Raw genomic sequence first — 26,497 nt, forward strand, 5'->3', positions numbered from 1 at the left:
AGGGAGGCCTAAGAGGGGGAGGGGAGGAGGCTGTGGCTGCCTCAGTTGAATTCTGGAGGGTGGATAGTGGGGCTGGGAGGACTTACCTAGGGGTTTAGAGTACTGGGGACTGTGGTGAGGCCACCAGAGTAGTTGTGGTCTCTACCTGAGTGTCCTTGGAAGAGGGGGGGTGGAGCCCCAGGGGGAAGGGGTGAGAGAACCAAAGAGGAAGTGGGGGGAGGGAGGTAGAGGAGGTCTGGCGCCATGCTGAGTCACCGCCCACAGGCACAGGGCGGGTCCTCTGTGGCCCTTGGGGCAGGGTGGTGGAGGTCTTAGGAAGCCTTGGGCAGTACTGGGGGGCTTACAAAGCAGGAGTCTGGAGGAGGAGCAGGCGGCTTGAAGAGTGCTGCAGACGGACAGACAGACAGTGCAGTCACCCATAAAGTAGAAAGCACTACTAACAGCACTGGAGGGTGTAGTGTTTCCTACTTTATGGATGAGTGTACTGTGGGCTTCGGAGACCACACCACCACCGCGGCCGCCATCTTCATCCACGCTCAGGATCTGTGTGACAGGTAAGCACTCGAGGCGTGCTCTCATTCTGCCCGGACCCCTGAAAGGCGTCCATTGCTCCCCATGGCACTGTCCCTCCTGGGTGCTGCCAGCTGGAGAAATGGCCACATGGGCCCCTCTGCTGCACGGAGGTTTGGGAGGGCTGGACGTCTGGACCTGCTGCAGCTGAGGAGAGACCCTGGCATGGGGGCCGAGTCTTGAGCATACAGATGCCGGGAGGAGGAAGAGGAAGAGGCGGGAAAGGAGGGCGAGGGAAAGGAGGGGTGGTGGCAGGGACACCAAATGCTAATAAAGAATGAACTCTGCTTCTCTCTTGTGTGAGACTCTGTTGCTGGGGTAAAGAGGGTGGAATGGGCTAACAGTGACGTGAATGGGGGGGCACCTCCAACGGCTGGAGAGAGAACGGTTCTTACTCTCCTGGGGGAAATGGGTTTGGCCTTTCCTATGAGACCAGAGGAGGGCTCTGGGCCTAGCCAGGCCACAGCCAGTGGAGAAAGTGGGGGCTTGGGTGAAGACCTCCTTGGGAAAGGGGGCAAGATAGAGGGATTCTTAGGCCTTTTACTCTAGCTCTGGCCCTGCCATCCATTTACTTTCTATACCCCCAAAATGAAGCCTGGCTACCTTCGTTCTAACCTAAGTCTAGTCTAGAATAAGAACAGGACACAAGCACACTGTGGCCCCACACACAGCATCTGATACATAGGAAAGGGCACAGACTAGTCTACCAAGTGCACACATATACAGTGACATACATATGACGTGGCTGGCATGTCACACAATGACACAGGGACAGAAGCACACCCAGGACACATTCAACAGTATATACACAGAAATTATAAAAACACACAGGACGTGTGTCCACAAAGAAGAGCACAGAAATATACAGTGACATTCACATACTAAATACAGGCTCCTATATATAAACAGTGGTTCCATATATATATGTATAGTCATACACATATAGTCATACATACTATATATGTACAATAGAGTGTATAGTCATTTATAGGAACCATTGTTCCTATAAATCATACATGGTGATAGATATGCAATAGCTACATGGTAATGGAGATATCTAGATATAGATAGAAGTAAAACTACATACTGCCATCCCACATATTTACATGACTATGAAAGTGTCATGTATTGTATAATGATACAATCACATACATCATCTAACATGCTTACATAGTCGCAGCCTTATACAGACAGTGGCAAGTAGACATGCAATGGCACACACAGAAACATACAAATGGATTTACCTTCTGCAATTTGAAGATATATAACAGCATGCATACATACACACAAATGCGTAAATAGGTACATGTGTGTACATACAGAAAATATGATGACCCTGTAGACATTATGGAGATTAAATGTTTATTCTAAATATGCATATTATACTCATGCAAGCACATGCATATATACCCTGACATAGATGTCATGTAGTGGTGTGCATATGGAGCTACACTGCTTTAAGGAAGCTAGGATTCACCTCTTTCCCATGCAGCATCCCCCTCACCTCCCTAGATCCATCAGTTCTGGCCTGGCCTGGGTGGAGCCAGTCAGGGGATCCCAGTTCAATGCTGCTGCTGCTATTCCCCAGGGGTGCCACAGGAGGGCCTCTGACCTTGGCAGAGAGTGTCTTGTGTGGAGAGGAACTGGGTGCCAGGTTGAGAGGGGACAGGGGCTGCCTCCGTGAGGTGCTCCCAATACTCCTATCCTCCCACATACGTACTGACTTGCGAATGGGAGAGTACACACCCTCTTGTCCCAAAAAGTCATTTCCCCATAGCAAAAAGACCTAAAGCTAGGCAGAAGATGAACTTCCTGTCAGTCTGGAGCAAAGCCAAATCAACAGGCCACGTGGTCTCTTCCCCATCCTCCGTTGAAGATGACCAGGCTGCCCCCAAACACATACTGCCAGGAGGAAGATGAAGCATTTCTCTCAGTCTATTTCTACCTTTGTCTCTGTGCTTCTGTCTTCCTGTTTTCATCCTTTCTCCTCTCTCTGTCTCTGTCTCTCTTTGTTTCATCTCAATTCTCATCTATTCTATTTCTGCCCTTTCCTGTGACAGGATCTCTATCTGCTACACATTCCCTGTCTCCATCTCTACCAGGCTGGGGCTGATGTGGGGCAGCCCTTCTGCAGTTCCACTGCCTCTGTAATCCAGAAGGTGTGTGTGTGTGTTGGGGTGGGGGTGTGGGCAGGATGGGTGGGAGGCCACATGTCGGGAGCACTGGGCTGGGATCCCATGAGGAACCTGCTCTTCCCTCTGGCCCGACCCTGCCGGCTGGTCCAGCCCACCAGGCCAGCGCCATCACCATGGAAACCAGCAGCTGACTTCCTATTGGTGGGCAGGAGGGGAGGAGGAGGGGGAGGAGAGGGCTGATTCTCTCCTGCTCACCGCCCCCACCACCATCCATTCCGAGGCTCAACCCTCCTCCGTGTCAATGCCCACCACCTCAGTGCTCCGGACTGTAGGGGACCCCTGCAGTACCCAGAGCTGAGACCAGCAAAGGCAGAGACTATGAGGCAAGGAGCCCACCGACCCAGGCCTCCTTAGGAACAACCCGGCTACCCAGCAAGCAACCAAGCAGCAGCGGAGAGAGAAGCAGGAGATAAAGGACCACAGCGAACCACTGGGGAGCATCCTCTTCAGCTCCTGCAGACCCTAGGCAGCCTGAGGGATCGTGATGGATAGCTGGACTCACAGACGCTGACGGACACACAATGACACAGATGCACACAGCTGCACAACACTGAGATGCTCGGAGACAGCCAGTGACAGCATCACACACTGCCACACTGCAATACAGACACCCACACACACAGAAACAACTGGTAACTCTGAAACAGGCACAGACAGTGACACACAGCCCCCTCGACCTGCCGACACACACGATTGGGGGCAGCCGTCCTCCAAACACACAGACAGTGCTGACCTGCTCAGACAGACCTGGAGGAACACGCACACCCCCGCCAGGCGCTGCTGTCAGTGGCCTCTGCACACCCTCCCCACCCCCACGGGGACACCCTCACTCCTCCACACACAGCCACAGCAAACGTAGCTCACATACCCTCAGCTCCAGCTCTGGCAGCCCCTACTTCTGCAGCCTCCTTTGTGGGTGAGGAAGAACTCAGCCAATCCTGGATGGCACCCCGGTGAAGCCACGAGCTCAGAGAGGAAAGGGTCTGGCCTGGCATGACCCTCTTCAGCCCGTCTACTTGGCTGGGTGATGTCCCCTGGTCCAGGTCCTGGGGCCCCTTGGCAGTACCATGGAGCAATTGACACCCCTCCCACGGCTTGGGGACCCCAGAGCTATGGAGCCATGGGCAGTGCCCATCTGGCAGAATTGGACTCCAGGCCAGGGGGGAGAACCTGGAGGTGCAGCCCCAAGTATTGCTGATATTCCGGCAGTTCTGCAGGTTGGAGAACTGAAGCTTGAGGAGAGCCCAGAGCCCAAGGGAGCCGGGAGCCCTGGGCCTGTGGGGGTCATTGATCCTGAAGGAACAAAAACTGGGCTGCCCAGTTTGGGGCAGCAAGCAGAGAGCTCCGGACCTGACTGCCTGAGACTGGAGGAAGAGGTGGTGGAGGTTTTTCCTAAGGTAGGAGGTGGAGGACCGGGGTCAGCAAGGTGGTGGGGCTCCCACCCTGCCCTCCGGCTTTGGCACGATGTGCAACCCGGTTGCCCACTTTTTTTCTCTCCTGGCCTGTCTCCGTGGCTCATTCTCTGGGATTGTCTTCCCTCTTTGGGCAGGAATCACATTTTTTGTCAATTTGACTGTCCTTCTGACTCTGCCTCTCTGTCTACATCTGGCTCTGCCCCTGTCCCCTCCACCATCTGTGAGTCGCCCTGACGGCCTCTGTTTCTCCTTCCAGAGTCTCTGTCCTTGGGGGCTGGAAGATACTGGGGTTACGTGGAGATGTAGGGTGGAATCATAGTCTGGAAGCAGATTCAGAGAAGGGGGCTCAATGCCAGGCTGAGGCAGGGAGACCAGGCTTGGGGTGGGTGTGAGCAGTCTCCTGTGAAAGATGGAGGGACCAGAGCTTGGGGGAAGGAAGGGAGCTCAGGGGCCAAGGGGAGTCTGGAGGGGTGATGATGGGAGCTAGAGCTGGCATTTTCTAGGAGGGAAAATGGGAAGAATCAGGGACTTGCAGAGAGAACCCCAGGTTGGACGGGGGGAATGTCTGTGTGGGCAGGGAGGAATAAATTGCCCTCTAGGCCTCCCTAACTCTGCCTAGGACTTGGGGGGGGGAGCCATCTCATTTCCATGACTCTTTGGACTGTGGAGGGGGGAATGCTTCCATATGGAGGGCTCTGACTAAGCCTTGCGGGGTCCTGAGGCACTGTGTCCTGTCCTCTGCCGTGCCAGGCCAAGCTGAACATGGGCTTCGGGGACAGATCCAATCTGGAGCTGCTGAGAGCCCTGGGGGAATTGCAGCAGCGCTGTGCCATCCTTAAGGAGGAAAACCAGATGCTGGTGAGCTTGGAGCCATGTCCTGGGTCTTGGTTGGAGCTGGGGGAAAGCAGATTCAAACACTCAGGTTCTTTGCCTCAGTGTCCTTCTCATGCCATGAATAACCCTCCAGCGGAGGGCTGCGTGGAGGTACCAAGATTCCCAAACCCCAAAAAGTCAAACCCCTATCTAGAGTTGCCGAGGACCCCGCCGTGAGCCCAGGGATCCAGCCCAAGTTAGGACGAGGATCTGTTGGGAGTGTTCCCACATGCCCCTGTTCTGGCTAACCCCTTGTCAGAGGAAGAGCAGTTTCCCCGAGACGGAGGAAAAGGTGCGGAGACTGAAGCGGAAGAACGCGGAGCTGGCCGTCATTGCCAAGCGCCTGGAGGAGAGGGCCCGGAAGTTGCAAGAGACTAACCTGAGGGTGGTGAGAATGGGAGGCTACTGGATCATCAAGGAAAAGGGGAGGCTTGGCCGGGCCTGTGGGGCTGGGGCTTGGGAGTCATGAACGCTTAGCACCCAGAAAGCAGGAAACCAGGTGCCAAGTTGCAGGAAGAGCAAATGCTCGTCAGGCAAGGAGGTCGAAGGTTTCTGAAATTACAGGAGGGAGGGCAGGGCTGGGCTGGGAGTTCGTGAGCAGTCAGGGAGCAGGATTCTGGATTACCACGTGCTGGTGCTGGCTGCAGCCTCCCGCTGAGCTCATCTCTGGGTGCAGAGCCCATGGGGGCAGGGATAAAGACCCAGCTCTGTGGCAGCCCTCCTCCATTACTGGCACCCTTGGGACCTACACAAGGACGTGGAGTTCATCTTTCAATGGGGTCAAGTCAGGCTGCCTAGCCCCTGAGGCTCCAGAGAGGGTGGAAGCAAGAGGCCCCAACTTTAGCTTTTCCTCCTAACCCTCCTTTGGAAGGAGCTGAGCAGTGGGAGAAGTGCCCTAGCCCTCAGATGACCATCCTTACCCCTCCTCTGGTCAGGTGAGTGCCCCGATGCCCCGTCCTGGGGCCAGCCTGGAGTTGTGCAGGAAGGCTCTGGCCCGCCAGAGAGCCAGGGACCTCAGCGAGACAGCCAGCGCCCTGCTGGCTAAGGACAAGCAGATTGCTGCCTTGCAGCGGGAGTGCAGGGAGCTGCAAGCCAGGCTCACTCTGGTCGGCAAGGTGCGATGAGGCGCTGGTCCCCCTTTCCAACTCATCCATACGCAAGGCTGCCAGCGCGGTGTCTGGGATGTGAAGGAGATGTTAATGAGATGCAAATGCACGGGAAGGTGGGGGCTGCTGGGTAGTAGGTTCCCCTGGCAACGGCCCAGGTGGGAGCGGGGAGAGGGAGCCTGAATTGAAGGGGGAGGAGCCATGAGTCCCAGACCTGGGAATTTCTGTGCTCCTGGCATGAGGCTGTAATGCCAGTGGGTATGTGTATGAATCCACACATACCTCACATTTGTGGAGCGATGTTCACGAGGCATTTAGCCCAGTGCTGGGCACGCCGTGAGTGCCAGTAAATGAGTTACTGCGAATGTCTGTACTTGGGCTAGCAGCGGCATGTGGCTGCACACGCATGCACAAATGACCAGGCCTGTATGCATGGAAGGAGGTGCACGTCTCCGTGCGTGGGAGCCTCTACAGCAAGGCGGAGGCGGGGCTCTGCAGGGGGTACCGTGGGGGGGACTGGGGTAGGACCTGATGCCCCTCCCTGCCCCCCCCCCAGGAGGGCCCGCAGTGGCTCCACGTGCGGGACTTCGACCGCCTGCTCCGCGAGTCCCAGCGGGAGGTACTGCGGCTGCAGAGGCAGATCGCCCTGCGCAACCAGCAGGAGCCGCTCCCGCCGCCCCGGGCCCCGGGCCCCGCCGCCCGGGCCGGAGCAGAGGTGCCGGCCCCCGGGGCCCCGGGAGAGGTGAGCGCCGGCGCCGGGCAGCCGCGCGGGTGTGTGCAGAGGGCTGGAAAGCGGTGGCTCCGGGGCTCCCTGCGCCAAGCTCCGAGGCCCGAAGACCGGGTGGTGGAGTGAGCGTTCCAAGTGCAGGGGCCCTTTTTGGACCCCGGAGGCGGAGTTCGCCTTCCAGTGCTGTCTGCGGTCCCACCTGCCGGGTAGCCGCCCCGGGGGCTTGGGGTCCGGCCCTCGGGGGCCTGTAGCCCGCGGGCCCTCCCCGCCGCCCTTGCCGCCCCTGCCGCGCAGCCAGTGGTACGGCCCGGCTGCAAATCCCTGGTTGCCCTGGCAGCCGCGCGGGGCCCAGCCGGTGCCACCGCCTCCGCTGCTGCCGCCCTAGCGCGGGACGCCCCCTCAGCGCACCCCCCGCCCGCCCCGGGGTCCTCCAGGCCCGGCCCTGCTGCCCCTGGCTGCGTTGCGCCCGCCCCCCGCTTCAGGTATGGGTCGCCGCCTTGGGCGCTGGGCTCAGGCGGCGCCTGGGCTGAGGGCGAGGGACCCACTCCTGATCCCCAGGACTTGGAGGTCTGGTTCGTCTCCCCTCGGCTGGTCTGCACCTGGGTCCACCTCCTCTGAAGAAGGGTGGGACCGAGACCTCAGGGAGGGGGTGCGTCTCCCTCAGGTTTTGCCCCTCTGCCAGGCCCAGGAAGGGAGACCTCCATCAAGACCTGTCCTCCCCCAGAGCTTGCAGAATCAATGGGAAGTGCCACAGGGTGGGTTGGGGGCAGCCAGAAGGAGGATCTGGCCAGGTTTGCACAGCTCCGAGACACTACTCTAGCTTCTGGATGATCCAGAACACCGAACTCTGGGAACAACTCATCCCTGGGGGCCCAGGCAGCCTCCTCCTCCTCCATCAGTCACTGAAGGACACGCAGGACAGTTATTGAGTGCAGAGCAGGGCTGATGCTAGAAGCTAAAAAGGGAAAGCTTTGGCCTGGATAAGGGACCCATCTCCCCTGGCGTGCTTGGGTCTCTGGGACTCAAATGCTAGGACTGGAGGACACAGGGGTGTAAGCTCTGCATTTCCATGTCAATGGAAATGATGGGAGGGGGAGGGCAGGACCCTTTCCCCTGCACCCCCCTTTTGTGAACTGGGTTCTCTTTGCTGACTGAGATGGGTGGGGACCTCCCATGGACAGGCTGGGCTGGGGCAGGCTGCCCTGTGGCCCTATTCTCAGGTGCCAGCCCCTTGCCCCTGGGCATCTCCAGGCCACGCCCCAGGAGGATGTGGAAAGCCCACCGGTGGTCCTAGGGGAGCCAGAGAATCAGCAGAGGGTACAACAGCTGGTAAGTCCCAGGTCAAGGGCTGGAGGAGACCTGCGTGGGCAGATCTGCCTTCCCACGTGAGAAGGCCTCGGTTCTGGCCCCGCAGGAATCGGAACTCAGCAAGAAGAGGAAGAAATGTGAGAGTCTGGAGCAGGAAGCCCGGAAAAAGCAGAGGCGATGTGAGGAGCTGGTGAGTTTTCCTGGGTGTCCTTCCCAGGCAAACAGGTTGGGGGCTCCCTCTCAGCTCCTGCCCCAAGAACACACTTTCCCTCCTATCCTGCAGACCTCCTTTCTCCTGGCTGCTGCCAGTTCCAGGTTGGGGAGGAAGGCCTTGTCGGGAGCTTGGGGAGAGAAAGAATGTGGTTGCTGGGCCTCCTCTCCAGAACTCCTCTGGTTTCCCAGGAACTGCAGCTGAAAGAAGCCCAGGATGAGAATGCCCGCCTTGTGGAGGAGAATTCTCGGCTCAGTGGGAGAGCCACAGAGAAGGAACAGGTAACCCCTCTGCCCAGGAGCTGTGCAGACCCAGGCTGTCTCCTCCAGCACCCCTTTTGCCCCCCAAACTGGGCTAGAGCTCCTGGTCAGGGAGCGGATGGGACAAGACTGACACACCCAGCTCCCTGCCACACCCCCTTCTCCAGGTGGAGTGGGAGAACACTGAGTTGAGGGACCAGCTTCTGGGGGTGACACAGGAGAGGGACTCAGCCCTTCTCAAGAGCCAGGGCCTGCAGAGCAAGCTGGAGAGCCTGGAGCAAGTGCTGAAGGTGAGGGGACTGTAAGCAAGGGGAGGGCATTGGTGTCGGGCCTGGGGGTAAATGAGGCAGTAAATAACTCTTTCTGGGGCACTGGAGTCTGAGGCTCTGTCCTGGGGCTGCAGGCCCTTTCCTTCTCTGGCCTCAGTTTTCTTTTTTAATAGAGTGCACCTGGGACACATAGTGGCTGAGGCTCCCTCACCTTAGATCTTCCTTAGAACAGAGTGGGGCTCAGGCCTTGACCTGGAGTCTTGTATTTCAGCACATGCGGGAGGTGGCTCAGCGGCGGCAGCAGCTGGAGGTGGAGCATGAGCAGGCTCGGCTCAGCCTGCAGGAGAAGCAGGAGGAGGTCCGGAGGCTGCAGCAGGTGGGGGCAGAGTGCCCGGGGACATGTAGGCTGCTGGACCCCGCTTAGTCTGATGGACAGTTACTGAGCACCCAGGTGTACCAGGCCCTGTGCCAGGCACTGGAAGAGAGTGGTGGTTGAGGACCAAGTTTTGGATCCCATCAGCAAAGAAGCAGATTCATGAGTGAGATGATCCCAGACTCTGACAAGCACAGGGTAGGGATTAGGGGAAGGAGTGAACAGGATGATGTGACAGGGTGACTGGCTGGGAAGGGGTGAGGGTCCCCTTTGGAGAGGTTAGGAAGATCTCTGATACCCCAGGGGCAAGGAGCCAGCTGAAAGTACTCCAGGGGCAGAGAACTGGAGCCGCTGCAGTGTGCAGTGGATAGTATAGCAGGATGGACAGAACAGCAGGAGTCGGTTTCAGCCCAAGTGCTACAGGCCTTTAAGATTGGAAAGAGTTTGGCTATTTTGTTCTCCTAAGCAGGGGAGTATCTTGGCCTGATTGTCATTGGAGAAGAGCATGTGGCAGCACTGTGGGGGGGAGGTTGGGGGGTGGGCTTGGAAGTAGGGCAAAAGGGTGAAGGGGCTCTTGCAGCGGTTGGGGTGGGAGGTACTGACCATCTGGACGAGGGTGCAGACAATGGATGGGGACACGGACAGATGTGAAGGGTGTTTTGGGTGTAGAATTGACAAGACACACTATGGGATTCCACTTGCGTCCCGGCTCTGTCTCCCATGTGCTATGTAAACCCTGATGGGAAGTGGACTTTCTACCCCCCAGGAGGTGAGGGATGAAGGGACAACAGATTGGAGAAGTAAAGTAGGGAATCCTGAGTTCTCTTTGCTCAATTTGGGGTGTGTGTTAAACCTTGGGTGGAGATGTCCCTAGGACATTGGGTATGAGTCTGGAGTCTTGGGGACTTGGTCTTAAGAGACACATTTTAAAGTCATCAATGTGATGAGCCATGTGACTAGATGGGGATCCCCCCACCCCCAGCTTGGGGGACAGTGTACAGTATAAAATGGGTCCAGTGTTTCCTATGGCACCCTGACATTCAGAAGGGGTAGAAGCCAGGTCAGAAAGGCTAAGAAAGAGTGTCTGGAGCGGTAGGAGGGGAACCCAGGAGGGTGGGTGTTGGGGGGGAGTCCCTTAGCCACCTTCTTTCCACGCCCCTTCTCTCTTCCTTTTCTCTCTCCTCTCCCTTCCCCACCTTTGGCCCTTCCTACCCTCTCCTTCCATCTTCCTCTACCCCACCCCCACTGCTCATCCTTCCCCTTCAGCATTTTGCCTCCTCCCCTGTAGGCCCAGGCAGAAGCCAAGAGGGAACATGAAGGGGCCGTGCAGCTGCTGGAGGTAGGGTCCTGGGAAGTGTCCTGGCTGTCATGGAAAATTTAGAGAAAGCTGGGTTGGGCAGTGTGGGGATGTGGGGTTGCAGGAAGAGTCCTTCAGTGCCCCAGGACCTGGGAGAATCCCCTCCATCATTGGCCTGTTTCTCAGGACAGGGCACAGGTGGCAGGGGCTCAGGGTCTGGTGGCAGCAGTCTCCTGCTGCCACCCACCCCAAGGCTGCCTTCACCTGTAATACCCTTCTGCTGAGGGCCTGCTCTTGAGCCCAGGTGGGTCCACTTGGGTCTCCCTCCCCTCTCTGAGTGTGACCCACAGGGCCAAGGTGTCTAACTCCTCTGCATTCTTTTCCTGCCACAGTCTACCCTGGATTCCATGCAGGTACAGCTTCCTCCCCCACCTCCTCGGTGTCCCTTCCCCTCCAGGCAGATGGAGCTGTATCTCCTCCCTCAGGCCCAAGAGTTCCCAACACTTAGGTCCAACAGAGGAGGGTGTGGCTGGTAGCAGAGCTGAGAAACCCTGTGGGTTGGGATTCCTGCGGGACATAAGGGCCGTCCCCATGTCGCAGACCTGCCGCTGTGCCTGGCAGTTGCCTGGGCTTCCTCCTCTAAAACCGAGGCACTGAGCCCTCGAGGAAATCCATCACCACTCTTACTTACAACCCTCTTGGTGTTGGGGCAAGCCCCACACTGGGGACTCTCCTAAAAAGTTCTTGAGTATTGGCCCAATCCTGTCACAAAGGTGTCCTCAGTTTCCATGTGGGATCTCTCTGGGGTCCTCTCCAAAGGCCGGGATTTGAGTCACTGTCTGGGGCGGGGCGGGGGGAGGGCTAGCAGTGGAGCTGAGAAAACTCCTGAGGTGATCCTGGTGATGGGGGTGGGAGTCACTCCTTTTGGCCTAGAAAGCAACCAGAAGTAGGAAGGGCCACTGTCTGGGCATGCTGAGGGCGTGCTGTGTGTGAGGCAGGCCCTGGCCCTTCTCCAGAGGAGGGCTGTAGAGTGAAGATGCTCTACAGCTGCAGAACTTCAGCCTCAACTCAGTTACTATGAAGGACAAAGGGGCAGCCGGGCCAGACGTTGGTGCCCAGGCCCATGGGCATGGCAGATGGGAATGAAGCCCAGTGTGGGACTATCTGGAGTTGGCACAGGCTGCACTGGGCGGCTTTGCTGGGCCTGGTGGCTCACGGTGGGTCTTGTTCCAGGTGCGCGTTCGAGAACTTGAAGAACAGTGCCGCAGCCAAACCGAGCGCTTCAGCCTCCTGGCGCAGGAGCTCCAGGCCTTCCGCCTGCACCCCGGTCCCTTGGATCTGCTCACCTCTGCCCTGGGCTGTAGTACCCCTGGGGACCACCCACCACCCCCCTGTTGCTGCTCTACTCCCCAGCCCTGCCGGGGATCCGGCCCCAAAGGTAAGATGGACCCCAGTGATGTTAGCCTGAAATCCCCACCTGAAGTCACATAGTAAATTAGAGCCAGGCCTGGCTAGAACCGGGCTCCTATGGGAAAAAAATAAACTTGTTGGAGTGGTTGTCCTGGAGTCTGGCCTAGGCTTCTGAGGCCTTCGCTCCTTCTGAAGTAAGACCTCTGTGGTCATGGCTGGAGTTAGCACTGGTAGTCCACAGCAGGCCATATGGGGTTGTGAAGTGTTGGGAATGGGCATCGGTCAGATCTGGTGCTGTCAGCTCCACTCACGTAACAGTGACTTGAGCATGCTGTGAAGCCTCTGGCATGGCTCCCTGAACTAGGAGACAGGAATAGTTTAGTGTACCTCAACATGTTGCTCTCATGATCCTGTCAAATAATAATGTAAATAATGTAAATCACCTCCACCTCTACTTAGTAAGTCCCCCTCCCAATATTTCCCTTTTTGTAAGGAAAACCAGCTATGGAGTCTCTGACCCCATATCCTAGAGGCTCCACCCTTGGTCCCTGGTCCCTCTTCAGGCCACAGATTCCAAACCCACACACCATCTGCTCTCTAGACTTTGACCTCCCGCCTGGCTCTCCGGGTCGCTGCACCCCGAAGTCTTCTGAGCCTGCCCCAGCCACCTTTGCTGGGGTTCCTCGAAGGACAGCCAAGAAAGCAGAGTCTCTCTCCAACTCCTCTCGCTCAGAGTCTATCCACAACAGCCCCAAGTCATGCCCTACGCCTGAGGTCAGTGGTGGGGAGGCGCCAGGGGTTCTGGCTGTCTTGGGTAAGGGGAATTTCCCAGGAATTGGGTGGATTCTTTGTTGTGGGCCTTCTCCAGGGCCTGCCTGAATGAAGGCCCCATCATGGGGCCTCCCAACCCCACCCCTCTGGGGCCCAGAGAGGCCCTGGAGTCCTGGGCGGGGTGGAAGAAGACACTTTGGCGTTGGTATCCACATAATGAGGCCGTGAGAACGTCTGTGGCAGCAGCAGATGGTTGTGTGAGAAAGAGCATGGGTAGCGAGATTCAAATCCCACCTCTTACTTAGGCAAGCCACTCGCTCTTTCTGGGCTTGTTTCCTTTCTGGATTTTGGAGCTAATAAAATCTGCCTTATAAGGCTGTTGTGAAGATTATGTGATAAAACATAAGGAAAGTGCTCTGGGACACATAGTGGATGGTTAACCATGGCAGCTATCATGATTACCAAATTTCTGGGTGTCACAACTCCTCACATCACCTCACCCCTCTCTACTTCCCAACCCCCAGAAAGTGGCGGCGGCCAGTCAGCAGCTCTGCTCTCCAAGAACCAGCCCCAGGCCTGTACTGCCCCCTTGTGGGATTGAAAGGTGGTACTGTGGTGGAGGCGTTGCCGGCTACCCGCTTAGGCCCCTGCTCACAGAAACTCCTCAGCCTCTTCTGTCTCCTTGCTGCCAGCTCTTTACACTTGAACCCTTTGATGCATTTTTGCCTGGAGGAGATAGACTGCCACTGGCTGCCCACTATGCTAGTGAATTGGCCCATTTCTGAGGGAAAGTGGTCTTACTTGCTGACTGGTACAATAGAGGCCAGAACTGGGGGAGGGATCCAGGTTACCCCAACTTCCCCTACCCAGGGCATCCGGGCTCTGACAGAACCTGCTGGCTTAGGTGCCAATTTAGAAAACACCTGGGCCTCATGTGGCATGGGCTTGCTTTACTTGCTTGAAGATATAAGTCCTCCTTTGGCCAAGACTGGAAACCTCCTGCTTTGCCATTGGTCCTGGGTCCTGGAGAGGAACTGGCCCTTTCTCTTTGCCTCCAGGTGGACACAGCCAGCGAGGTGGAGGAACTGGAGGTAGACAGTGTCTCCCTGCTTCCCGCTGCTTCGGAGGGCAGCCAGGGAGGAGCCAGGATTCAGGTCTTCCTAGCACGCTATAGGTGAGCCCCATACCCTTGCTTCTATCTCCAGCATTTGGGGTGCATGGGCAGAAATGGAAGGTAGGGCATAGGAATCCCACTTGGACATATAGGGATGCCCACCTAATCTAATTGGGCTAGGGGGCGCTCAGTGAGTATTCTACTTGGCTGTAAGTGGATAATAGGTCCTAATAAATATCTAATGCAGACCAGAGAGGGAGGTGGGATGTAAGTCTCTGTCCTCCTCCCCTGCGCCTCCCCCAACAGCTACAACCCCTTCGAGGGCCCCAATGAGAATCCAGAGGCAGAGCTTCCACTCACTGCCGGCGAGTACATCTACATCTATGGCAACATGGATGAGGATGGCTTTTTTGAAGGTAGGAAGGTAGCAGGCTCATTCCCCTGCTTTTAAGATCCTCTTCCCTACCCATCTTTCCCTCTCCATAGCATGCTCAGCCCACCCAGACTTTTCAGACTCAGCTTCAAGGCCTACAGAGACTTGGCAACCCATGGGAAAAGGGAAGACAGGTATCTGCTTGGGTCCGCCCCGAGCAGGCAGTTCAGGACCTACCACTGTCCACATGGTGGACAGAGTGTCACAGTGAATTATGCCTGATCTCACCTTGTGCTGGCAGCTAGGCCATGGCGGTGTTTACTCTAGTGCTGAGAGGTCAGACATGTAGCATAGAGCTGATGCTGGACTCCAGGCAGAGAAGAGGAGGAATCAGAGCCCAGGAAAGGGTGTTAGTAAGGGGTTAGCAGTTGTGGGGGTTTGGGAGGGCCATGGGCTAAGGGAAGTTGGGAGAAGGCTCATTACTAACATTGGGCAATAGGGTGGGACCTGCAGAAGAAATGGTGTTGGGAGACACCCTAGGCTGGCCCTGGTTGAGGACCAGACTGTATCCTTCAGCAGCAGGGAAGCTGGCACTGTGTGGAGACTGGCATGAGGTATAGACAGGGCAGGGAGAGAGCTGTAACTAGAGATTTAGGACAGGCTAGATCTTGGTCTGTATCACCCAAAGCTTTGGGTCTGTGAGGCCAGGCATTCCCTGGACCCTATGTCTGTTATTTGAGTTGCTGCTGGGAATAATGGAAAACAGCTTTAAATAGCTACCAGAAAACCAAGTTGTTGTTGATAATTATTATTATTATTTTAATAAAAAAGACAAAACCAAACCCTACACCTTTTCTTTTGGAGGGGGGGCCGCAAAAATATGAGTATCAACTAACATCAGTTTACTAGAATTTGACTGTACAGTATGGGTTAGATTTATAGGCATGCAGACAACTGAGTGGAGTATGCTTTATTCCACATCAAACTTTAGCTAAAAAACTAGCTCACACTACCTCAAGTGGCACCTGGACTGTTCTCTGGGTGGTTGGGAACTTCGGAAACATGTACCTGACTGCAGCCCAGGCCCCAGTGCCAGCCATGCAGAACTGTGGGTCCATTTAGAGTGAAGTCTCCTGCCTGTGATGCCTCACTCCTCAGTGACAGTGCTTGTGTCAGTTTCCTGGGATGCCCTGGCAAATGGCCACCACCTGGGTGGCTTAAAACAACAGAAATGCACCCTCTCACAGCTCAGAAGGCCAGAAGTCTAAAACCAAGATCTTAGCAACATCACTCTCCCAGAGGCCTAGGGTCAGTTCCATTCCTTGTCCCTTTCAGCCTCTGGGGGTTCCAGCTATGCCTTGGCTAGTGGCCACCTCACTGGGATTTCTGCATCTGCAGTCATATGGCCTCCTCTTCCTCTTTCAGTGCCCGTCCTGTGCTCTCTTATAAGGGTACTTGTCAGTGGATTTTAGGACCTACCCAGATAATCCAGGATGATCTCACCTCAAGCTCCTTAACTTAATTATTTCTGCAAACACTTTTTCCAAATAGGGTCACATTCACAGGATACAGGCTTTATGCTTGAGAACACCCACATATTGGGTGGGGTTTTACCCTTCAAGCCACTACAGTGCTTTTATCATCAAGTTGATCGAAAGTCCTTGTAGTTTCTTCAAGTTTCCTTCCTTTTTTTTTTTTTAAGATTTATTTATTTATGCATACAAGAGCTGGGGTACAAGCCAGATGTGTAGAGAGGTGAGAGGATTCACCAGAGACAGAGTGGGGAGCAGAACAGACAGACTGACTGAAATACACTGCTGAGGGGAGCAGCGGGCGAGACGGGAAAGGTCTGCTGAACCATGAATGTGTGTTAGTTCCTGGCTGGGGATCGAACTCAGGCTGCAATGGCTGGTGAAAGCTTGATAGCTATGAAATTTTAACCCGTGTGCCACCAGGGAGTCCCCTTCCCAGAATTTTAATATGAAAGTTCTCCAACAGCAAAATTAGCTAATTGTACATTGTTCATTGTACAATGAACACATATATTTACCACCTAGAATCAACAATTATTAATATTGTGTCATACTCATTTCATGCAGATGTAGGTGAAAAAAAGAAAAGCAACTTCAAAGCTGTAGACATCTTGACATTTGACCAAACATACTTCCACATGCATCCCCTTAGACTCTGCACAGTGTCTTATGTCCTGCCAGCTTTAGCATTCCCTGGACCTTGCTAGAAATGTAGACTCTCAGTCACACCCACATCTGACTGAATTAGAGTCTGGATTTTAACAAACCTCCAGGTGACTCATATACTGACAGTTAAATGTTGACTTGAATCAATGTTTAAGATCGTCCATTAACCATTGCTAAAATGCTTTTATTGGACCTTTTTTTTCTCTGCCTCCTCTCTCTTTCCCTTCCCTGCTCTCCCTCTGCCAGGGGAGCTCATGGATGGCCGAAGGGGCCTGGTCCCTTCCAATTTTGTAGAGCGTGTGTCTGACGACGACCTCCTGACCTCCCTCCCTCCGGAGCTGGCTGATTTATCCCATAGCTCAGGCCCCGAACTCAGTTTCCTGAGCGGAGGTGGGGGTGGCAGTAGTAGCGGGGGCCAGAGCAGTGGGGGCCGCAGCCAGCCCAGGCTGGAGGATGAGGCTGCAGGGGATGAGCTCAGTCTGAGCCCTGCACCTGAGGGCCTGGGCGAGACCCTTGCCGTGCCTTACCCCCGCCGCCTGGCTGTCCTCAAGCAGCTGGCCCACAGCGTGGTGCTGGCCTGGGAACCTCCTCCTGAGCGAGCAGAGCTACAAGGGTACCATATCTGCGTGAATGGGGAACTGCATCAGGCTCTGGGGCCCGGGGCGCCCCCCAAGGCTGTGCTGGAGAACTTGGACCTGCGGGCTGGGCACCTCCATGTTTCTGTGCAGGCTCTGACTAGCCGGGGCAGCTCTGACCCTCTGCGCTGTTGCCTGGCAGTGGGTGCCCGGGCTGGACTTGTCCCTAGTCACTTGCGGGTCCACCGGCTGACAGCCACATCTGCTGAGATCACCTGGGTGCCCGGCAATAGCAACTTGACCCATGCCATCTACCTCAATGGGGAAGAGTGCCCCCCTGCTCACCCTAGCACCTACTGGGCCACTTTCTGCCACCTGCGGCCTGGTACACTCTATCAGGCCCGAGTGGAGGCTCAACTCCCACCTCGAGGATCCTGGGAACCAGGCTGGGAGAGGCCAGAGCAACGGGCTGCCACCCTGCAGTTCACCACACTCCCAGCAGGTATGCAGCTTTGCATGTTGACTGTAACAGCGGGAGGCCAGGCTGTGGGTGTCTGCAGTGGGGAGGCCATTGCAACTGGCACTTTCAGGGAAATGGTAACTTGGGCTGATGTCACTGGTGGGGAGTGCTCTGCACTACTGGGTCTGTGTCTCCTTCCTCCCAGGCCCCCCTGATGCCCCGCTGGATGTGCAGATTGAACCGGGACCTTCCCCTGGAATCTTGATCATCAGCTGGCTCCCAGTAACCATTGATGCTGCTGGCACCTCCAATGGTGTCCGGGTCACAGGCTATGCCATCTATGCTGATGGACAGAAGGTATGGCTTGGGAACTCTGGCTACCTGTGCCCTGGGACCCGGATGTTGGTCCTTCCTTGCCTTGCTCAGAAGCCTAGTCTCCCCAACCTGGCACAGAGATGGCCAGCCCCTGGCATCTGGCATTCTGTAGCAGACTGGCTAAGAGCAGGGGTTTTGTAGTAGATGTCTGGGATTCAAAAACCACAGCAGCTCTGCAGTTATGTAGCCAGGAGGATGAAACAAGACAAGTCATGCCAAGGGCATAGCAGAGTGCTATTGATATGAACCATTGTTGTCCTTATGTCCTGCCGTCTAGCCATCTCCACCTTTCTTTCCCATCCTGTGCTCCCTCCACCCCGCAGATCATGGAGGTGGCGTCACCCACAGCAGGCAGCGTGCTGGTGGAGGTGTCCCAGCTGCAGCTGCTGCAGGTGTGCAGCGAGGTGGCTGTGCGTACCATGTCACCCCATGGCGAGTCGGCTGATTCCATCCCGGCTCCTGTTGCCCCAGCCCTGACTGCAGCCTGCCTGCCAGCCAGGGTCTCCTGTCCCTCACCACGACCAGGTCTGGAGGCCCGACTACCCCCTGTTCCAGACTCCTCAGGGTCTGGAGACCCCAACTCTTTCCTCGGGTGCCCTGACTCCCAAGGAACTCCAGGGCCCCCAGGAGGCCCCCCAGCAAGCCTTCCCAGAGAGATGCTGAAAGGATCCCAAGAGGAGCCTCCAGCACCCTGCTCCCAGGTACCATGGCTGGGGAGAGGGGGAGCAGTGGAGGCTGGGAGAAGGGCTTTCCTCATCGACTCCCATTCCAGGGGGAGGTCCGGCCAGCTGTGCTGGGTGCCTCAGAGGACAGGAGGGCCAGTGAGTCAACCCTGGGGGACAGGGTTCCTGCCACTGCCACTTCCTCACTGGCCAAGGAGGAGGCTGAGTGGACAGAAGGAGAGGCTCACCAGGCACCCTGCTCCACCCAGGGAGCATTGGCCCAGAGTGGGCTCTGCGCTGAGACCTGCCACGGAGGAGATATGGGGTCTGGGCCGAGGCCCAGGACTGAGGTACAGGATTGGGGACACACTGTGCCACCTCAAAGAATCTGAACCTTCCTCTTGCCAGTCCAAATCTGCATTCCCTTTTGCTGTCCTTTTCTCTGCTCTGGCTGTTTGTCACTTTATCTTTTCAGATTCCTTTTTGTCTCCCATCCTTCTCCCTTACAACTACCCCCTGACCCACCACCCCCATGTTGTGCATACCCTTTGAGGGCATGACCTTCTCTCCCTCTGCCAAGGGGCCTCTTTTATTCTGCCTGTGGCTGACCCTGCTAGAGGCCGCCCTTTCTCCTGTCCTTCATCTTGCAGAGGGAGGACACAGCAGAGCTCGGGGGTCGTCTGTCGAACTCCCTTGTGGATCATGGTCGCAATTCAGATCTGTCAGACATCCAGGAAGAAGAGGAGGAGGAGGCAGAGGAGGAGGAAGAGGAGGAGAGGGAGGAGCTGGATTCCAGGACTTGCTCTTTCCAGAAGCAGGTCGCTGGCAACAGCATCAGGGAGGATGGGGCCAAGGTACCGGGGTGTGGAGGGGCTGCGGGCCCTAGACCTCGGGTTCCAGGGGCCTCTACCCCGTGTGTCAGCAACTGCTCCGGCCACCACAGAGTGCCAGCAACATTCTAGGTGTGGCCTGGGCCCTATCCTAAGCAGCAGACAGGAAGTGGTTCAGGATTGGCCTCTACCCTCCTGGGAAGAGAGGGAGGAAGAGGAGCTCTTCTTGCACCGTCTTCCACTCCAGCCCCCCAGATGCAGCCATCTGAGTCCTTTTGTAGGGGGCTTCTGGGAGGGGGTAGGGAGATCCCTGCTACTTCAGGCATGACTCTCTCCCTCATGCTGCTGCCCCCCAGGGGCCCAAATGTCTGTGCAGCCTGTTCCCTAATTCTTCCTCTAGCCCTACCTTGAACATGCTGTGTGGCTTTGGGTTGTCCCTTTCTCTCTGGTCTTCCTCTTGGAGGAAGTTGAGGGAGGGCTATGGGGTTGCTTGCAACCCCTGCCCTCATTTGAGGGTAAAGATCATAGTTCTCTCCTCTTCCCATGGACCTCTCTTTCCTGCTGCTCCCCACCCAGCCCCAGACTGACTCCTTCTGTGAGACTGACAGCGACGAGGAGATCTTGGAGCAGATACTGGAGCTGCCCCTCCAGCAGTTCTGCAGCAAGAAGCTCTTTAGCATCCCCGAGGAAGAGGAGGACGAGGAAGAGGATGAGGAGAAACCTGGGGCAGGCTGCTCTTCCAGAGACCCTGGCCAGCCTGAGTCTGCGGCGCTGGGGTTGGGCTGTGACAGCAGTCAGCCTCCAGGACCTGGCCCGTGTCCCTTGTCTCCTGAACCTTGCGGGGTGGGGGACTGCCTGGAGGACATGCCTGGACTAGTTGGTGGAAGCAGCCGGTGGAGAGGAAGTGGCTCCCCTGAGAAGCCCCCAAACCGCAGGCGGTCCCCAGATCCCCGTGAACACTGCAGCCGACTTCTCAGCAATGGAGGGCCCCAGGCCTCTGGACGACCGAGCCCCACATGGGAGAGGGGTGGCTCTCCCGTGGGCGAGGGCACCAGGGGTGGACCAGAGGCTAGTGGGAGAGGGCGTCCACTCCCTTCCCGGAGATGCCCCCGTGGCCGGGCCCCAGAATCTGGTCTGGCCAGCTGCCACTCCCCCAAGTGTTTGGAAATCAGCATTGAATATGATTCTGAGGACGAGCAGGAGGCAGGCGGCGGGGGCATCAGCATCAGCGGCAACTCCTATCCCGGAGATGGGGAGGCCTGGGGCACAGCCCCCCTAGGAAGGCCCAGGGGGCCTGTGAAGGCCAATTCAGGCCCTGGCCCCTACCCATGCCTCCCGGCCTGGGACAAAGGGGAGCCAGAACAGAGAGCCCGAAGTACAACTGGCAGAGCCAAGGAGCCACCCTCCCGGGTCCGTGCCTACTCCCCACCCTGGGCAGCCCCCTGCCTGCTGCCGCCTCGCCTGGTGGTTCTGCTTGCTGCCCACCAGCTGCTCCCATTCCACGCTGCTGCCGCCTCCATCAGCAGAGGTGGGGCTGGGCCTCGCCTGCCTCCTCCCACCCGCATTCCACTGCTTTGCTGCTTCTGCCAGTCGGAACTGGGATGCACAATATTCTGTTATCATAGTCGCCGGGTGCCCTCCAGGCGGGTGGCCCTTTCCTCCACTAGCTAGTCACACCTTCAGGACCCTGACTCTGCTGTCCGGCCTCTCCCGCACCTGACGCTGAGAAGAGGCCCTGCTCTCACATGCTCTGAGATCTAGCCTTAGTCCCTCCCACTGCACCTACCTATTGGGGTGCCTGGAATTGGGGCCTCCCCTCCCACGCCTTCTCCCCTCTGGGGTGGGGTCTGACACCTCCAGCGAAGTTGGGTCAAGGCTCCAGGAGAAGAATGTTGTGTCCCTGCTCTGCTGTGCTGCTTACGCTAATGGGGGCAGAGCTGGGGGAGCGCACGGGTTCCTGTCCCTGCCTAGGCACACGCCGGAGGGATGGTGTGTCACTGCTGCCATCTGTTGCCTTCTCTTTGCAGGCAACAGAGACTGGGGAGCCCAGAGGGCAGGACAGCTCTGGGCGGAGGGGCTCTCTGAGGAAAGGGGGCCAGGCACCCAGACCCAGCACCACCCAGCTTGGTGAGGCCTGTGGGGACTGGGCTAGGCCGAGACAGCCTTTCCTAACCCCTTGGCCAGAGCTTATTGTCACTGCTTTCTCCTTAACTCTCTCTGCAGTTCCTCTGAGGAACCCTCCAGAAGTACTGGCTTCCCAGGACCTGCCTGTCAGGTTCTTTGTGGCTCTGTTTGACTATGACCCTGTGTCGATGTCGCCCAACCCGGATGCAGGGGAAGAGGAGCTCCCTTTCCGGGAAGGCCAGATCCTGAAGGTGGCTGCCTCACCCTCTGGTCTTCCCTCCTCCCCACTTTCCTGCACTGGGGGTGGCGTAGTCATGCACGGGTGAGAACACAGCTTCTAGACCCAGATGGCCTGGGACTGGATCCTGACCCTGCCCTTCCAGCTGTGTAACCTTGAGTAGATTAACTCCTCCAAGCCTCTGTTTCCTCACTGGTAAAATGGAGACAGTGTTGGTGTTTGCCTCTCGTGGTGGTTTGAGGATGAAATGACTCCGTACACAGAGTGCTTGCACTTCCCGGCACATGGTCGGCATGATAGCTGCGCTGTTAGCATCACCACTTTTATTCTACCTTCAAGTGTTCAGTGAAATCTTTTTTTTTTTTTTAAAGATTTATTTATTTATGCATACAAGACTGGGGTAAAAGCCAGAGGTGTGGGGGTGGTGGTGAGAGGATTCACTAGAGACAGAGTGGGGAGCAGAACAGGCAGATTGGCTGAAATATACTCCGGAGGGGAGCAGCGGGTGAAATGGGAGAGGTCTGCTGTGCCATGTGGATAGCTCCCTGGCCGGGGATGGAACTCGTGCTGCAGTGGCTGCAGATAGCTACATAGGCTGCATCTTAACCCCTTGTGCTACCAAGGAGGCCCCAGTAAAGTCTTTTTGCTGTTGCCCTGAGATTAAGGTGATCTGGTCTGGGGTGGGCTGAAGCAATGGATGCGCAGTCAGGGGGTGATGATATGGAAAGAGCTATTATCTCTCATCCCTCTGATTCTGATTCTTATTCTTGGTTCTTTCCTTCTGTTCCCTATTCTGTTTCCTGTTGCCTTGCATATGCAAGCGCGGTGCTGCCAGGCTTGGGACCAGGGGCACAGGTGCTGCTAAACTGGCCTTCTGAGACTGGTCTTTGCCACCAGGTGTTTGGGGACAAGGATGCTGACGGCTTCTACCGGGGCGAAGGTGGGGGCCGAATAGGCTATATCCCCTGCAACATGGTCACCGAGGTGGCTGTGGACAGTCCTGCAAGAAAACAGCAGCTGGCCCAGTGGGGATATTTGTCTCCGGATGTTCTTGTTGAGGGCTCAGGTATGACCCGCTCGTGTTCCTCACCCGCCTCGGGCCACCCCCGCTCCCACTCAGCCTGCTCCTGGATTATCTGTGTGCCTGGAGTGGCCTGGGTACTTCACTTGTCACCTCCACAGCAGAATTGCTGGGGCCTCACAGACAAAGGCCGGGGGGCTTAGCTTGCTATATTGAGTGGGCAGAGGGTCTCTGCTGCCGAGGGGATGGGCCTTGTGTTTTGGGTCCTGGAGGTCAGGGATGGGGGAGGAATGTGCTTTAAAAAGTTGAGTGCCAGAACCCCGGTGCCCCCCTGAGAGGAGACTCCAGTTACTGGCCTACCCCTTCCCCTGCCTCAGTTTCTCTCTTGCATCTGCTTGCCTTCTTGGATCAGGGAATAGTTCCTCTGTGTACTCCACAGCCCGAACATCTGGGCCTCCCCCCAAGCCCCGCCGCTCCAAGAAAGGTGGGTAAGATCCCATGCACCCTAGGGGGCCTGTGAGGATGAGTGGGGTGGAGGTGGCACTCTGGGGAGATGCATGTGGGGTTTGAGCAGGTTAAGGGAGTCAGGGCAGACCTTCACCCATATCCATCCTACCAGTGGGAGCTTCGTTCTTTTCGGGTGGCGAGTGGTTGGCCAGAACTTGTGTTCCCAACTGTAAATTCTGGAAGCAAGTCCTGGGTCCCTTCTGGGCCTTAATTCACTACCAAATCCAGAAGGGCTGGGCTGGTAGGCTTCTTGAACCTCCTTCTCCTGCTTCCCTGTGTGAGGGTGAGCATCCTGCCTGCCGTGCGCCACCCCTGCCTGGGATACGGAGGGGAGAGGACTAGCTCACATACTCATTCTCCCCACAGCTGAGTTGGAAGGCCCTGCCCAGCACTGTGCAGGTGAGGGACTGACCTGGGCAGGGAGATGGGGCGGGACAGCCTCTCTGGTCTTTCTCCAAGGCTACAACCAATAGGGAGGTGGTGACTAGGCCAGCAGTGTGTGGTAGAGAGCCCTGAGTCTTCTCCCCTTCCCCCTGCAGGCACCCCTCAGCTGGTCTCTGCTGCCAGCTTGAAAAGTCCCCATTCCATGGTGGCTGCATTTGACTACAACCCCCGGGAGAGCTCCCCCAATATGGATGTGGAGGTAAGGTCCCTCAGAGAGATCCCAGAGAAGGGGGGCGCTGGCAGGGCCTCCCTGGGCCTAACTCCGTGTCTCAATCTTTCTACAGGCAGAGCTCCCCTTCCGGGCAGGGGATGTCATCACTGTGTTCGGGGGCATGGATGATGACGGTTTCTACTATGTGAGGACATTGGGGTGGGGAATGTGCCGGGCCCCACTTCACCAGCCCTTTCAGTGAGAGGAGGGGGGTGAGCAAGGGTTCCTGATGGGAGCCTGGAGGAATGGGCCAGGTCACTCCCACGACACTGATGTCAACCCAGCGGTTCTCTCAGAGGCTTCAGGATCAGGGGACTCGGGATGAGGCTTTTTTCTTGGTCTCAGTCTCACCAGCATTTCCTCTCCAGGGAGAACTGAATGGACAGAGGGGCCTGGTTCCATCCAATTTCCTCGAAGGCCCTGGACCTGAGACGAGTGGCTCAGACAGGGATCCTGGGACACCGCAGACAGAGCGTCAGGTCAGTGAGGGGCTGGGCTCCCAGCTGGGCATTTGCTGGTGTGGTGCTGGGGCCAGGACAGTGTTGGGGAGGGGAGCAGCCAGTGATGCTCCAGGTGGGCACTGTGGCCAGGGGAGCCACTGTTACCACCAGAGGGAGCCAGGCAGGGCCAGCTCCTGCCCAGCGGGTGTCCCTCTCTACAGAGGGGGATGACTGCCACCTTCGTCCCCAGCCCGTCTGACCCTGCTGCCCACCCCCTGGGGTTGATGCTGGTGAGGGTGCCCTGTGGATGAATAGTCATAGCCCCAGTTTCAGGGACTCTCCCACCCTGCTGGATACCCCTATCTCTTGGAGGCTTTTAAAGCCAGTGGCCCAGCAAGGCCCAGCTTTCTGGGTTCTCCTTGGGGGTGGAGTACAATGAAGCTCCAGCCTCACTGGGTAGGGAGAGGATGAAGAGGCCAGGTTCCAACTGGAAAGCCGTGGGCTTTCATCTGCAGTAGTTCCAAAGGCAAAGGCTGTGCCAAGCGGGACCAGCCCCTGTGACCCGGGTGACCTGGTGACGGGGTGAGAGCATGTGGGTCTGTCCATAACCCTCTCCTCTCTTTGTTCCCTGTTCTTCAGAGAACGAGGAGGAGAAGAGTCCAGTGCTAGATGGAGATAGATATATGTAGAGAGAGCAACATGTAAGTGGGGCTGGCCCCCTATGTCCATGTGACCTCCATCCTCACATTACCACAATCAGCACACCTTTGTTGCTAATACTGCAGCTCACCTGGTTTTTTCCACTTTCTTTCAGAGAATGGGGAGGGAAACTTGTCAGATTTGGGTCTAGGGTCACCTCCTCTCTTGCCTTTGGGCAGTGCCAGCTGTCATAGGAGCACATATCATCTTAGTATATCATGTCCTTGTTTGCTGACTCTTTATATTCTATAGCACATGCGGCTTATAGAATATTACATGACATCCACATTATAATGCATCCATGTATTATGATACTATATGATAATGGTATGATAATATGATTATTATTGGTGGCAGAAAGATGACACTGTGTGCCACCAGTAATAATGGTCTCCGCACTCTTGTCCTTTGCATCCTGACCTCTAAGGGACCAGATGCATGATTTTACTTCCAATGCTCAGTTTTCTTTGCTGGGTGGGGTGGTCAATAAAATGGGGAATGAAACAGCTGGGGTCCTTAGGTAAGTCGAAGCCATTTGTCTCAAGGACTCTGAGACACCCCCACCCCCCACCATTTATTTTCCCAGCAATCCCTCCTGAAATGTTGTAGAAGAAGTCTTTGGAGGGGTGGGGAAGGCCTGGGCCTCCCCAGCTCCCTGTCAGCTTTTAGATCATCAGGATACTGGGTGTGGGGCCACAGACTAGCCTCTGGTCTGGGCTTGGTAGCTGGGTCTAACCAGGAGACCATCAAGCTCTGGTGGTAAGCAGGGGTTTGAGGGAGGCAGAGGATGGGGGGGCAGGGACTTATAGGCTGGCAAAAACTGACTGGGCTGTGCCACATGGGAAGTGATGATGGGGGTGTGGGAGGTTTATCCAACCTCCCGTGCTTAGGCCACTAACAGCACTGACCAGGTGGGCCTGTGGCAGAGGGAGTGGCTCAAGATGGTGAATGGATCTAAGTGGAGATCCAGTAAGGGAGAAAATGCCAAAGGAGGATGGGGCAGCCTCCAAGAGCTAGTGGGGGACGTGAGTGATGCCCAACTGTGAGTCCCCTTGGCCCCAAGCTCCCTCAGCCCTCTCAGAGGTCCCTCAGGGGAAAGTCCCAGTTTCCTCCCCGGTGCTTGAACCTGGCTCCATCCCTGAAGGCCCTGGGCACCACATCTACTGGGAGGGACAGGCTACGAGGTGGTGTGGGGACTTCCTCTCCTGGTGGCCCTGGGTCTTGTTCTGCCTTCTCTGGGAGCCTGTGACATGGGGGCTCTGGGGCACCATCCAAAGGTCAGTCTGAGCACACTTAAGCTCTGTCAGCCTTGCTCAAGTGAGAAGAAGCAGAACTGTGACTCCTAGCTCAGCGTTCCCTCAGCATCTACATACCCAATGGCCTCCGTGCTCTGTGTGCAGGGTGGTGGACTCTGATTTTCCATGGGGGTTCTGTGACATGG

At 56.6% G+C, this 26,497-nt stretch overlaps 1 protein-coding gene across 4 annotated transcripts; it reads left to right on the top strand.

The window, feature by feature from the left end:
• Positions 1-3,832: 3,832 nt before the first annotated feature.
• TSPOAP1 (TSPO associated protein 1) lies at positions 3,833-25,026 on the top strand (the record flags this gene model as incomplete). Of its 4 annotated transcripts, XM_084237238.1 has the most annotated exons (31): positions 3,833-4,162; positions 4,931-5,038; positions 5,313-5,441; positions 5,989-6,168; positions 6,716-6,901; positions 8,138-8,215; positions 8,301-8,384; positions 8,597-8,686; positions 8,833-8,955; positions 9,206-9,310; positions 10,596-10,646; positions 10,997-11,017; positions 11,838-12,042; positions 12,616-12,788; positions 13,844-13,959; positions 14,206-14,315; positions 16,717-17,547; positions 17,711-17,862; positions 18,204-18,581; positions 18,653-18,892; positions 19,193-19,396; positions 19,949-20,782; positions 21,400-21,499; positions 21,596-21,747; positions 22,632-22,800; positions 23,168-23,239; positions 23,629-23,661; positions 23,802-23,905; positions 23,991-24,062; positions 24,286-24,396; positions 24,997-25,026. In XM_084237238.1, 31 exons carry the CDS (start codon positions 3,833-3,835, stop codon positions 25,024-25,026), a joined length of 5,571 nt encoding a protein of 1,856 aa, XP_084093364.1. The 4 variants fall into 4 exon arrangements, with proteins under 4 accessions (XP_084093364.1, XP_084093363.1, XP_084093365.1 ...); XM_084237237.1 differs by lacking the exon at positions 23,629-23,661 and having other exon boundaries at positions 23,769-23,905; XM_084237239.1 differs by lacking the exon at positions 23,629-23,661 and having other exon boundaries at positions 23,195-23,239; positions 23,769-23,905.
• Between the last annotated feature and the right edge of the window lie 1,471 nt (positions 25,027-26,497).

This window comes from Talpa europaea (assembly GCF_964194135.1).
Source record: "Talpa europaea genome assembly, chromosome: 7".
NCBI classification, from domain to species: domain Eukaryota; kingdom Metazoa; phylum Chordata; class Mammalia; order Eulipotyphla; family Talpidae; genus Talpa; species Talpa europaea.